Source organism: Mus caroli, chromosome 10 (genome assembly GCF_900094665.2).
Source record: "Mus caroli chromosome 10, CAROLI_EIJ_v1.1, whole genome shotgun sequence".
NCBI classification, from domain to species: Eukaryota; Metazoa; Chordata; class Mammalia; order Rodentia; family Muridae; genus Mus; species Mus caroli.
Genome location: NC_034579.1, coordinates 75,084,216 through 75,097,592, shown reverse-complemented (window position 1 = coordinate 75,097,592; position 13,377 = coordinate 75,084,216). Strand labels below are relative to the sequence as shown.

Here is a 13,377-nt window from a genome sequence, read left to right as displayed (position 1 = left end):
CCTGCCTGCCATAGAATGAACTCCTGGGTTCTAAGCTAAGCACCAAGAAAACAGGAGTAGCTGTTTCTCAGTGGTTAGAGCACTCATTTTCTTTACAAGGATCTGGGTTCAGTTCCCAGCACCCACAAGGCAGCTCACAACCCTGTGTAACTCCAGTTCCTGGGACTCTGCTGCCCCCTGCAGGGACTGCATGCACATAGTGTGCAGAGGGAACAAGAGCATCTTAGCCGGGTGCAGTGAGACATACCTGTCATAGCATCCCTGTCACAAACAAAGCTAAGTGTGTCCCTGGTCTTCAGCAGTAAGAGGGCAGTACCAGTGACACCAGAGCTCCTGCAGCATCAGGCAGAGTTGGGATGGCATCCGCTCTCCGAGGACCTTTTGCTTGGCAACAGGGTTCACTGTAACCTTCATGCCCCATGACTGTAAAGCAATCACTACTGATGGTAGGAAGACACCCAGGACTGGGGCAGGGCCAGTGAAACATGAACAGGCAAATGGGCCTGAGGCTGCCCTCGGTCTGACTTTATATTATCAGCAACAGAGGACCCTGGGCATCCTTCTTAGAGAACACAGATCCCCTGGCACATGGACCCTCTCATATCTGTTCTCACCCTGGCTCCTGGAGAATCTTCTAGAGCCATTCCTAGCAAGGGACTGACCCTACAGGGACCATGCTACAATACCATCCTGTGGCCCCTGTTTGCCCCACAGACCTCTAATGTGACCCTCCAAGCTCCAGGTGTTTGCACAGGCTGTTCCTGGATATGAACCCACCTTCTCTCTTCCTGTGCTTCCTTGCTTACCATAGGTACAAGTACTGGCTACCCCACTGTCCCTCAAACTCCTAATACTCCTGCCTTCACCTCCTAAGTACTGGGGTGACAGGTGTGGGCCTCCACACCTAGTTCTAAGATGAACATTTTGGGGGGACATCAAGGTGATCTACTGGGGTCGGGAGCAGGAAATAATTTCTCTTTCTTTCTTTCTTTCTTTCTTTCTTTCTTTCTTTCTTTCTTTCTTTCTTCCTTCCTTCCTTCCTTCCTTCCTTCCTTCTTTCTTTCTTTTCTTTTTTTTTTTCAAGACAGGTTTTCTCTGTGTACTCTGTGTAGCTGTCCTGGAACTTACTCTTAGACCAGGCCGGCCTCAAACTCAGAAATCCTCCTGCCTCTGCCTCCCAAGAGCTGGGATTAAAGGCGCGCGCCACCACGCCCGGCCAGGAAAGAATTTCATAGTTGAATCCTCTCCCCAGACCTAGCACCCAGGGGCCGAGGGATGGCTTAGCTGGTTACGTGCTTGTAGCATGACCCTGAGAGCCAGAGCTCCCTCAGAGCAGGGGTGGGGGTGGGGGACACACCACACACCTTCCTGGAACAGGACTGATTAAAAACACACGACCAGACAGACTGGGATGAAGCCTGATAGAGTTACCCAAGAGAGCAGAGTCCCCTGTGGCCACCCAGTCACACCCGTCACTATCACAAGGGAGTTACTCACACCAGGGGGGAAGGAAGGGGAGACTCTCATCCTTTGGGGGGACAGCTCAGGTGAGCAGATAAGTGATGAGGGCCTGGAACAGCGGATGTGGGTGTGGCCTGGCCTGGCAGCAGGGGCCAGGGTGAGTCAGGTGCTCTGTCCCTCACACAGTGCAGTCTGTCCTGACACACCCAGCATGGTCAGGACCAAGGGATCAAGCTGCCAGGGAGGGACAGAGACAGCCCCCAAGCGTCACCATCACAAGACAGTGGCTGTGAATTTCTTGCAGACGTGCCTTGTCATAAAGTAGCCAGCGAAGAACAGACCTAGTGAATTATGAATTAATTACTAACTTTTGTAGTATTAGGGATGAAGTTATGTATGCCTCATGGCAAGATGGGGTAAAAATTCATGACTCAGCAATGCCCCCAGCCCCTCACTGGGCGATTCTAGGAGAGGCTCCACCCACGACCACACCCCCAGGCCCTCACTGGGGGATTCTAGGAGAGGCTCCACCCACGACCACACCCCCAGGCCCTCACTGGGGGATTCTAGGCAAGGATTGTTAGGGCTGTGCTATTGAGGTACACCATGCCCCTGGCTCTCTTTTCACTTTAATTTTGTTTATTTTTATTTATATAGGTTTTTGTTGTTTTCGGGTTGTTTTGTTGTTGTTGTTTCTGGTTTGGTTGAGTTTTGTCATTTTTCTTTTTTGTTGTTTTTGTTTTTTGCAAGAGAGGGTTTCTCTGTGTGGCTCTGGAACTTTTCCCCCGTAGTCCAGGCTGGCTTTGAACTCAGAGATTTGCCTTTCTCTGCCTTCCAAGTGCTGGGATGAAAGGCCTGTGCCCCCACTGCCCAGTGACTAGTGTTTTTGTTTCCTTATCTTTATTGTTTGAGACAGGGTTTCACTACCTAGTCCTGGCTGTCCTGGAACTCACTGTGTAGACCCTGATGCCTTCAGACTCACAGAGCTCCTACTGCCCCGGCCTGCCTTTTTATTAAGGGAGAGCCCCAGCACACAGGGAGATTTAAAGTCTTCCTGTCTAGTGCACTGGAGAAGCTGGGAACACAGACTCTGCCAGCAGGTGGCCATTCTCTGGCTAGTGTGGCAAGAATCCTCGACACAAATAAAATCACTTGTGATCACACATTCTGGCCAAGTCAAACGCTACCCTAGGAAGCAGACACGGATGCCCTTGGGGACTGAGAGAACTGCAGAGGCCAAGGGCCATTCAGGAGCCCACAGGACACTGAGGTGCAGGCCTGCGATGTGCTCTGTGTGGAGTCTTGGACCCTGCAGGACACTGAGTACTGTCCCTGGCCTCTGCTCACTCCGGGTTCCTGCCGAATAAATGCCAGAAAGTCCATTTCTCCTGACATTGCCCTGGGCACCCTACCCATTCACTGAAGTCCTACCAGCTTCCATGCTAAACTCCTTGAGAGGTCTCAAAGCCCTTTGAGCCCTGTCCCATCCCATCCCTTCCTCCACTCCTTTCTTCCCTGTGCTAATTCTGGCTCTCTTTCCCTGTCACCTCTTTCCAGGCCTCAAGTCAAATGTCTTTTCTCAGAGAATTCTCTCCATCCCTTCACCTCAGGCTGTGCCCAGGGTCTCAGCCCTGTGCTGCACGCCCTTCTGATGCAGTCAGTGGTTGCTAATGTGTTTACCTACTGCCTAGGTGTTCGCTTATACCCCCTGCCCCATAGACTGTCATCTCAAGGGCAGTTTCTCGCTCCTCTTCCCTCCCCATTCCTAGTGCTCCAGCCACAGAACAGTCCTCCGTGCTCCTTCAGTGCCTGAAGCTCCATGCTGTCCCAGGCTTTGCACAGTTTACCTCTTCAGCCTGAAGCGCCTTCCAGCTGCTCTCCTCAGTTGACTCAGTCTCCCTTCCAGGACTCTGGGTGACTCTGAGTCCTTGCTTTGGAGTCATTCGGTTTCTTGGTGGCATTTCTCTCTCAAGTTTACTCATCTCTCTACCCAACTCAGTCCAGGACGCTCTTAGATCGATTGGCCATGCCTAAACCAGTGGCTGGCACATAGGAGCTCCTCAATGAGCAAGTATCAATCGAGAGTCAACCGCATTACCCCCCCCCCATTCTGGAAAATAGCAGCTAATAATGACCTATAAAGTCTATCCTGGTCACTGAGTGAGGAGGCTGCTGTGGCTGGAGCAGGGGTGGAACTGGGGGTTACAGGAGTAAAGGGTTGAGGGCGCAGCACAAGGGAGACAGCAAATGAAAGAAAAGCACGAAGCAGATGGACATGGCAGACAGGGCTTTGAGGGCTGTGCAGGAGTTGGCAGAGAGTTTGCCTAACATGCACACTGAGCTTGTGCCGCTCCACATCAGCCAGGAGGTGAAGGCAGGAGGATCATCTGTAGGTCAAGTCATCCTCAGAAAAGAGTGAGTGGGACTGGGCTGGGCCAGGAAGGACACACGAAAGTGATGGAACAGAATCCATCACAGGGACAGGACAGGTGGCCGAATGCAGGTGCAAAGGCCCCGGGGTAGGGAAAGTGCAGTTTGTATAAATATTTGTTGGCTAAGTGCATGCAGGGCGGGTGATTCCAGAAGGAACTGATTAACACACGGGACAGTGGGGGATGCACTGTGCAGCAGTGGCTCCTGCTTTGCTCCTGAAGGGTTAGCGGTTGTCACCTTGCATGAGAGCATGAATTCCACGTACCTATGGTCGCTATTTTTCTCTGTCACAAGTGCTGGCAACCTACCCAAGGACCCTGGGTTTTGCTGGGGATCCAACATCCGGTTACGCTAGACAGAAACAGTAGCTGTAAGTAGGGGAGAGGTCATACAGATCTGACACCCCAGACTTTGCTCTTTGCTCCCTGGAAAAAGCACAAAACAGAGAGATAACAGTCGTCCCACCCTCCCACTGCCACGGCCACTCACCATTGGTCCGAGGTCCTGCCTGTCTCCCAGTCAACAGCAGGAGCTGGGCTGGGAGCTGCTGGCCTGTATTTCAGCATCTTTGGGAGGTGGAGACGTGGCAAAGGCTGTAGCAGGCAGTGACAGGGACCCGAAAAGAGGCTGCCACAGGCGCAGGACTCATGGATGGGGACATAGCGACTGGAAAGGTGAGGGGCCGCGGTGGGGACACTGAGCTGGGGGGTCGCAGCCTGATAGGACCCCATCATACTGCCGGGAAGACTGAGGCTGGAAAGGGGGATCACACTGGGTTCACATAGCCTCCTAGGGACTTCAGGACAGTTTGATCCAGACACCAATATCTCCTCTGGAATTAGGGTTTCTCTGTGTAGCCCTAACTGGCCTCAAATTCACAGAGATCCGCCTGCCTCTGCCTCCCGAGTACTCGGATTAAAGGTGTGAGCCAGCCTCTCTACTTGTTGTTACAAACATATATGTTAAAAATTTTATCTATAGTGTATGTGTGCCACAGCACAGAAGCCATATGGCTTTCTAAATTTTTGGTTTGTTTTGCTTGTTCTTTGATTTGAGTCTTGCTAGTAGTAGACCAGTTGTCCTGGAACCTGCTCTGCCTCCTGATTTGACAGCCTCATCATGGCGTTTACAGACTCTTGGTTACCCGAGTCCAACCCTGCTTACACTTCAGGCAGATTCACAGAGACCCAGCCGAGGGGCTGCATGGAAGTCACATTTGGCCTAGAAGGAGCTGGGATGCTGTGTGTAAGAACAGAGTCCTCTTTCTCTCTCCTCGATCTAGATGGCGTCCCCTGTCTGTGCTATGGCGCCCTTGGACAGCATGGAAGTCCTTGACCTCCTGTTTGATCGGCAGGATGGCATCCTGAGAAACATGGAGCTGGCCGAGGGCTGGATCCTCGCCAGAGAGGAGCAGGTGAGGGTCCCCCGGGAGATTTCCAGCTACAGCTGGGGTGGGGCACAGGACGTGCCACTGAACTGGGCAGCCTGTAACCCTCACACATCTGCTTAAGCCAGAGGAGGGAGGGAGGCAGAGAGAGCATGGTACTCACCCAGAGTCACATAGCCAACTTCCACCTGCGTTCAAATTCAAACTCAGAACACAGTCTCCTGCTCATATCTTTCCCTGTTTATCCTTTAACTGCCATTGCATCTCAGATGCTCAGGGAGAAAGAATGACTCCCTCTCTAAGACACAGAGAGGGTCAAGGATTTGCCTGGAGTCACACAGCAATCTGAATAAACATGTGTCTTGCTCTCTCCACTCCTCTTCTAGAAAGTTCTACTAAATTCTGACTCTGATGAATTCCTAAATTGCATTCTGGGACCTGGAGACTCTGATCCCAGCTCCCCATTATGGTCCCCCGCTGATAGTGACAGTGGCATCTCTGAGGATCTACCTTCAGACCCCCAGGACACCCCTCCTCGTAGTGGCACCGAACCAGCCAACACGGTAGCCAGGTGTCACACCAGTGAGCAAGGCAAGGGGCCCTGCCCCTCCTATCTGCCCAGCACCCCATGCCCTGAGCCTCCAAGGACACAAGTCCAGGAGTCCTCAGTGGCCATTGACCTGGGTGAGTATGAGGCTAATGGAAACCCTGGGGCAGGGGACACCGTGGGGCCGGGGACCCTGGGAGAGGAGCCCACCAGCTCAGTCCTGAGACACAAACGCCCTCAGATGACTCAGACAACAGGCAGCTAGGGTGCAAAGCCAGAGGGTGGCCTGAATCTGGGTGCCTCCAACTGTGGCTAACTCAGTAGGTGCTCAATAAAAGCTGGGGAGATGCCGGGCGGTGGTGGCGCACGCCTTTAATCCCAGCACTTGGGAGGCAGAGGCAGGCGGATTTCTGAGTTCGAGGCCAGCCTGGTCTACAAAGTGAGTTCCAGAACAGCCAGGGCTATACAGAGAAACCCTGTCTCGAAAAACCAAAAAAAAAAAAAAAAAAGCTAGGGAGATTCCGGAGCCCTGGCGCAGGTACAGATTCTGCCCCGAGAAGGACAGCTTATCAGAGGCTACCTCACAGATCAATAATGATTTACTTAGGGGACATTGATCAGCACCCCTAGCCAGGCAGAGCCTCGGCTAAAGATACAGGTAGCCTCTGGCTAAGCTCCACCCCTGACCACGCCTCCAGTTCTGTACGAAGATTTGCAAGGTGAGCATTCGTCCCATTGGCAAACTGATAAAGTCCAGGCTCAGGGCAGGGAAGCCCATTTCCTAAGGTCACACAGCTCTTAGAAGTCTGGTGCTGTTTAACAGCATGGCTACCAAGAGGTGTAGGTTATGTATGACACAAACCTCCCAGTCCTGTACCGCTGGGTGGCAGACAGTCTGTTATACCAGCTGTGAGTTCCTTACAGAATCCTGGGCCTCTATAGCCCAATGGCACAGACCCACAAGGTAGGATGAGTGTAGCAGAGGGGAAACTGAGGCATGGGACACGTTCCCTTCCATTCAGGCCATGGCCTTGTGGCACCTGCCTTCAGTCCCTGCACTTGGGAGGCAGAGGCAGGTCTCTGGGTTTGAGGCCACCCTGGTCTACAAATCAAATTCCAGGACAACCAAAGCTACACAGAGAGACCCTGTGTTAAAATAATAGGGGGAAAGGCCTCTGTTTTTGAAGCTGTGGAGACTTGTTGGACCTGGCCACTGAGACTGAACTAACTTCCTCTCTGTCCCTTCCCCACCTGGCCAGACATGTGGAGCACAGACACCCTGTACCTGGAGGAGCCGACTGGCTCGCCCTCCCGCTTCAACCTCACTGTGAAGGAACTGCTGCTGTCCGGTGGCAGCGGGGACTTGGTAGGCATCCCCATGTCTCCCGGTTGTCTCAGGTCCTGGATGTCAGGAGGAACCTCCCAGGTCTGCCTTGCACAACCTGGGACCCAGAGGCCCAAAGAGGACCTGGGGTGCATCTCAGTCCCAGACAGTGAATCCGAGCCCTGAGCTGACAGGCGCTCTCTGATAAAGAAGACAGAGACAGAGACAGAGAAAGGGAGAGAGAGAGAGAGGGAGAGAGGGAGAGAGGAAGAGGGAGAGAGGGAAAGAGAGAGAGAAGGTAGGTCGGCTGGGTGGGTGGTACGACTGCGATATTCTGGAATGGAAGCTGAGGGGGAAGGGGGTGCCACGGATAAGGACACGAGGACCAGTCCAGGATGCTACCTGCCAGGAGAGAGGGTTAGGTCAGAGACTACTGGAAGCAGAGGTAGCATTCACCTATTTAGGTGGTGATGAGGCAGGACCACTGCGCCTGTCAATCAAGCGATCCACTCCACCCTGACCTCTGCCCNCCCCCCCCCCCATTTTACTTTTTGGAGACTTGTGTCTTACTAAATTTCCTAGGTGGGTCTTGAACTTGAGTTCTTGCTATCTCAATAGTCCTGGGTGCTTGGGTGACAGGACTGTCTCTTCCCATGTGTTCACATGTTTTTAGTTTTGGAGTCTGTGTCTCAATTGAAAGCCCCTTCATTTCCATAGCAACAGCATTCCTTGGCTGCCTCCCAGCTGCTGGGACCTGGGAGTGGGCACTGCCAGGAGCTGGTGCTGACAGAGGATGAGAAGAAGCTGCTGGCTAAAGAGGGGGTGACCCTACCCACCCAGCTGCCTCTCACCAAGGTATGTGTACCCCGGGGTATCTGCACACATGTTGACTGGAACCTATTGCATGTGACTGGGTCTCATTTTATAGCCCGGGCTGTTCTCAAACTAATCCCCTACCTCCACTTCCCAAGTGCTTCAGGGACAGGCATGTACCACAGTGCCTGGTGTATGTGCCTGGGGATAGAACCACTGTGTGGCCCTGGCTGTCCGGAAACTCACTCTATAGACCAGGCTGGCCTCGAACACACAGAGGTTCTCCTGCCTCTGCATCCCAAGTGCTGGGATTAAAGGTGCGCACCACTACCAGATTTTTCCCTGCTTTCATTTTATACAGGTAGCTAAGGTACAGCTCCCAGGTAGTGCCAGTGGGTGGTACCATGGCCTGAGGCACTGAGCCAAGATGGCAACCACACATTTTCTCAGTGTGAGGTCTCCACTGTGGGCAAAGGAAAGCATCAGAGCATGCACAAGGCCCTGGGTTCCATGCCCAGCACCACAGAAACTTGGCAGTGTGGCACATGCCTGTCACCCCAACACTCAGGACGGGGAGGCAGAAGCATCAGGAGTTCAGGGTCATCTTCGCTATATCTGAGTTTGAGGCTAGCCTGGGCTACATAAAATCCTGTCTCATGCAAAGAAACATCTCTAGTTGGGGGTGGGGTTGGGGTCAGCAGAGGCTGACGACATGCCCTTTCCTCTCCAGTATGAGGAACGAGTGTTGAAAAAAATCCGCAGAAAGATCCGGAACAAGCAGTCGGCTCAAGAAAGCAGGAAGAAGAAAAAAGAATACATTGATGGTCTGGAGAACCGGTAAGGCAGGCCATGGGCTGTATACTCCTAATAGAAACTGGGGCAGAGATGGGCAGCCTAAAAAAAAAATTGGGGTTGATGTCCCATTAGGAGACACATTGTTCAAAGACTGCTAGGGGTGGCTAGGCACCCACTTGTTTGTGTGTGTTTGTGTGGATACACGTGCACCTGCACCGCCATGCTCCTGTGGAGGTTGGAGGGCAACCTATGGTCACTGGCTCCCTCCTCCTCCTATAGGGGTTCATGGGAGTCAAACTTGGGTCATCCAGGCATGGTGACAGGTGTCTTTGCTGTCTGTGCCCACTGAGCCATCTCTCAGGCCTTTGGTGGTTTTGAGTCCTGTAGGGAAATGGCACTGAGAAAGGAAAGGTTGTGTGTGACCTGCTCAGCACTGTGGGGTCCATCCTTGCCTCTGTGACACCTGTGGAAAATGTGAGAGCACCCTCAGGGAGTACTCAGCACACAGGAGAGAGGGACATGCTTGGCAGGCTCTCCCACTGTCAGCTGCAGAGATGACGGTTAGCAAAGTATGTGCTGTTCAAGCATGTGGACCCGAGGTCAGCTGAGCATCTGCACACGGAAGGCCGGCATGATCCTGCCATGCCAATGCTCCAGAGACTGAGGCATCGGGACCCCTGGGGTTCACTGGTCGGCCAGTGTAGCTTAGTGACTCCAGGGTCAGTGAGGGATGCTAGTATCAAAAGAATAAGGCTCACTGGTTACAGGCTCTTGCTGCTCTCTCACAAGGACCCAAGTTTGATTCCCAGCAATGGACGTTCACAGCCCCTGGGATGCTAGTTGCAAGGAATATAACTCCTATTTCTGCTGTGGTCACCTGCATTACTGTGCACACACACAAAGATAAACAAAATAGGGCTAGAGAGATGGCTCAGCAGTTAAGAGCACCGGCTGCTCTTCCAGAGGTCCTGAGTCCAATTCCCAGCAACCACATGGTGGCTCACAACCATCTGTAATGGGGTCTGATGCCCTCTTCTGTTGTGTCTGAAGAATGCAATGATGTATTCATATACATACAATACATATACATATATACATATATATGTGTGTGTGTGTATATGTATATATATGTATATATATATATATATGTATATATATATATACATATATATGCATGGAGCCGGAGAAACAGCTCAGTGGTTACACCACCAGTTGCTTTTGTAGAGGACCTGGGTTGATTTCCCAGCACCCACATAGTGGCTTACAACTGTTACTCCAGCTTCATGGTATTCAGCGCCACCTTCTGGCCACCGTGGTTGAAGCATGCACATGGTACTTGTGTATGTGTGCAAGTGCTCTCATACACACACAGGCCAACACCCACACCCACACACTCATATAGATAAAAATCTAAACATGGTGGCCTAAACCTTTTTTTTTTTTTTTTTTGTGGTTTTTCGAGACATGGTTTCTCTGTATAGTCCTGGCTGTCCTGGCACTCACCTTGTAGATCAGGCTGGCCTCGAACTCAGAAATCCGCCTGCCTCTGCCTCCCAAGTGCTGGGATTAAAGGCGAGCACCATCATGCCCGGCTGGCCTAAACCTTTAATCCCAGCACTGGAGAGTCAGAGGAAAGATGATCTGTGTGAGCTCTGAACCAGAAAGGGCATTGTAAAGAGAGACACTGTCTCAACAACAACAAATATTAACAACAACAACAAAAAAAAGAAGATTAACGGAGGCACTTGGGGTCACCTCCCCTCCTCCACAGGCATGCGCACCCCTCAGAACACACAACTGTTACAGATGCAGTGTGGCCTCAGGCTGTCCCTTGTCCTTTCTGAATTTGGGGTCCCTGTGTATATATCAGGAGGCGTCCATGGGGCTGTCAGGTGACAGACATGTTCTCAGTGTCACTGGGTCCTTGTTCTCACAGGATGTCAGCATGTACTGCCCAGAACCAGGAGCTGCAGAGGAAGGTTTTGCATTTAGAAAAGCAAAATTTGTGAGTGTGTTGATTGGGGCTGGGGGTGGGGTCTTCCCAAAGAAGAACAAAAAGTTGGCAAGTGACTAGACCGCCGTCCACCATAGGGCATTTGGACTCGGGCCTTTGATGGGTGCTCGAGGGTTGGCTAGAGAGGAACTGGCATAAACGAAGTCTGGGCTGAGAGAGGACCAGCTGTAGACATATCGGTGGAAACAACATCCTTAGTACAGAGGGCACAGCCTGTGCAAAGGTCCTGGGGCAGGATCAGAGGAACTGAGGGGCAGAGAGTGTGTCCTAGGAAAGGTGGAGGCTGTATACCATCAAGGCTTGGGATTCCAGAAAGGACAGGGAAGGAAGATGGAGTCTCCAAGGGCTCAACCTAGATGTGTTTCCCGGCAAGGTCTCTTCTGGAGCAGCTGAAACACCTGCAGGCACTTGTGGTCCAGTCAACCAGCAAGCCAGCCCATGCAGGCACCTGCATAGCGGTGAGTCCTGCCTGCAGCCACTCTTGGGAACCCCAAGACCGGTGGGGTCCTTGGTCTCAGTTGACGTGTGTGTGTATGTGTGTGTGTCTTCAATAGCAGAGCCTTGTAGCCTGGCATGATGGGACAGGCTTGGCATCATAAACCCCAGAAGACAGGCAGGGGAATTACAAATCGGCCTGGCTACAAAGCAAGTCTGTTCCAACAGTCAGCATGCGTATCTAAAAAAGTTTAGAACAAAGAAAATGTCTCAGCCTCTTCCTGAGACCCACACTCTGGTAGCTGGACCCCAGTTTCCCTGCTTGTGAGCTCAGGGTGCTCACAGAGGAGGGGAAGGCTGGGGTGACCCCACCCCATCTCCGGCAGGTCCTTCTGCTGTCCTTCGCCCTGATCATCCTCCCCTCCATCAGCCCTTTCAACTCCAACAAAGTCGACAGCCCTGGAGACTTCGTGCCAGTGCGAGGTAGGCAGTACCAGCCTTCGGATCCCCAGGGTGAGGGTGGGGTGCCGGGGGCAGGACAGTGGTCTGCTATGCGGGGCCTTGGCTTCCATTCCCAGCATCGTAGATACCAGAGGTGATGGTGCAGGCCTGTCATACAGCTCTGGGAAGGTGGAGGCAGGGGATTACTTCAGAGCTACCCGTGGCTACATAGGACAACTTGGGCTAAGTGAGACCCCTGACAAAAAATGTGAACACACACACCCCCCCTCAAAACCAAAAGCCCATACCATATCAGGAGACCTGAGGCAGATGGCTCAGAGAGTAGATACTTGCCACCAAGCCTGAGAACTGGAGTTCAAGTCCCAGATACACAAAATGGTAGAGAACAGAATGTTGTCAAACTGTTCATACCTACACAGAGGTGCTGTGGCTCCCCCAAAACCACTGTGCACACCATGAGTGTCACACAACCCAGGGGACAGAGTTGCCACTACATCCTGCCCACCTAGGGCAGGTGAGACTCCACAACGCTGAGGCTGTGCCTCATGCCTGCCTCTTCTGACTCCCTAGTTCTCTCTAGTGTTTTCCAGAACCCTCCACAACCACGCTGCATCCCGAGTGGCTCCCGATGTCACCCCAGGATCTGAGGTCCCAGGACCTTGGCCCGACGTTGGTACCCCCCACAAAGGCCCTTCTTCCGGTGGCCTCAGTGCAGACTGGGGTAATTTTCTGGAAATTCCAATGTTGGACAACCCAACAGAAGAGCTAGACAACTCCACCCTGGTGCTGGCCAACTCCACAGAGGACCTGGGACGGGCCACCCTGCTGGACTGGGTGGCTTCAGAACCACTGCTCAGCCCGGCCCGGGTTGGGCTGGAGATGCCAGGGGAGATGTGGCTGTCCTGGGTACCAAGGTGGCTTAGGGTCCGCGTGGTACAAGATGCTTTGGGGGTGCTGTGACAGGCTGACTCAGACAGCCCTGGGGACGACAGCCTCCTGGAGAAGCTGACCCCCCAAGTCAGGGGGAAATGGGATTTCCAGGCACAGAGACATGAATGCCCTGGGGTAGAACAGGAACCAGAGTCCTTTACCCATACATGCAGACAGACTGACACGAACACCTGAACCCTACCCTCCAACCATGGAGCTCCTACTCTCCCCTGACCACCAGGAAGATGCAGAGCCTCTGGGACCTGGGCTTCCCAAATCAAGGTTCAGCCCACAAACTTCCATCTTCCTCTTTTGCAGAGAGGTCTTCCTCTTGTAGACCAGGCTGGTCTCAGATTCACAGAGCTCTACCTGCCTCTGTCTCAAGTGCTAGGATTAAAGGTGTGTGCACCACCTCCTTTTCTAAGACTGTGTGACCTTCAATAAAGTATTTTGACAAAACTGGGGCTGCGGTTCAGTGGGTAAAACCTTTGCCTAGTGTGTGTGAAGCCCTTGGGCTCCATCCACAGCAGCATAGGAACCAGGCGCAGGGTATACACCCACTATCCCAGCATGGGGAGGTCGAGGCAGGAGAGGAGGACCCAAGGTTCAAGGTCGGGCAGATGTGGGCACACACCTTTAATCCCAGCACCTGAAGGCTGTAGGCAGGTAGATCTCTGAGTTCGAGGTCAGCCTGGTCTACAAGGTGAGTTCCAAGACAGTCAGGCCACAAAGAGAAACCCTGTCTCAAAAAACAAAACAAAAGTGAGTTGAGCAGA

General features: G+C 52.7%; 1 protein-coding gene across 1 annotated transcript; it reads left to right on the top strand.

Annotated features, from left to right (window-relative positions):
- The first annotated feature begins 4,397 nt into the window (after nucleotides 1-4,397).
- Nucleotides 4,398-13,063, top strand: Creb3l3 (cAMP responsive element binding protein 3 like 3). The gene is made up of 10 exons (XM_021174434.2): nucleotides 4,398-4,568; nucleotides 5,177-5,308; nucleotides 5,668-5,965; nucleotides 7,088-7,194; nucleotides 7,870-8,007; nucleotides 8,696-8,802; nucleotides 10,697-10,765; nucleotides 11,148-11,232; nucleotides 11,596-11,692; nucleotides 12,252-13,063. The coding sequence occupies exons 1-10, from the start codon at nucleotides 4,542-4,544 to the stop codon at nucleotides 12,629-12,631; spliced, it is 1,440 nt and encodes a 479-aa protein (XP_021030093.1). The 5' UTR covers nucleotides 4,398-4,541; the 3' UTR covers nucleotides 12,632-13,063.
- Nucleotides 13,064-13,377: the final 314 nt, after the last annotated feature.

What these genes read in the sequence shown, in the direction of transcription:
- Creb3l3 (XM_021174434.2), top strand. Translation starts at nt 4,542, where the DNA reads ATGGATGGGGACATAGCGACTGGAAAG. An exon ending in CCGGTGGCAGCGGGGACTTG is followed by an intron (nt 7,195 to 7,869) that starts GTAGGCATCCCC and finishes TCATTTCCATAG; the next exon opens with CAACAGCATTCCTTGGCTGC. An exon ending in AGACTTCGTGCCAGTGCGAG is followed by an intron (nt 11,693 to 12,251) that starts GTAGGCAGTACC and finishes AGTTCTCTCTAG; the next exon opens with TGTTTTCCAGAACCCTCCAC.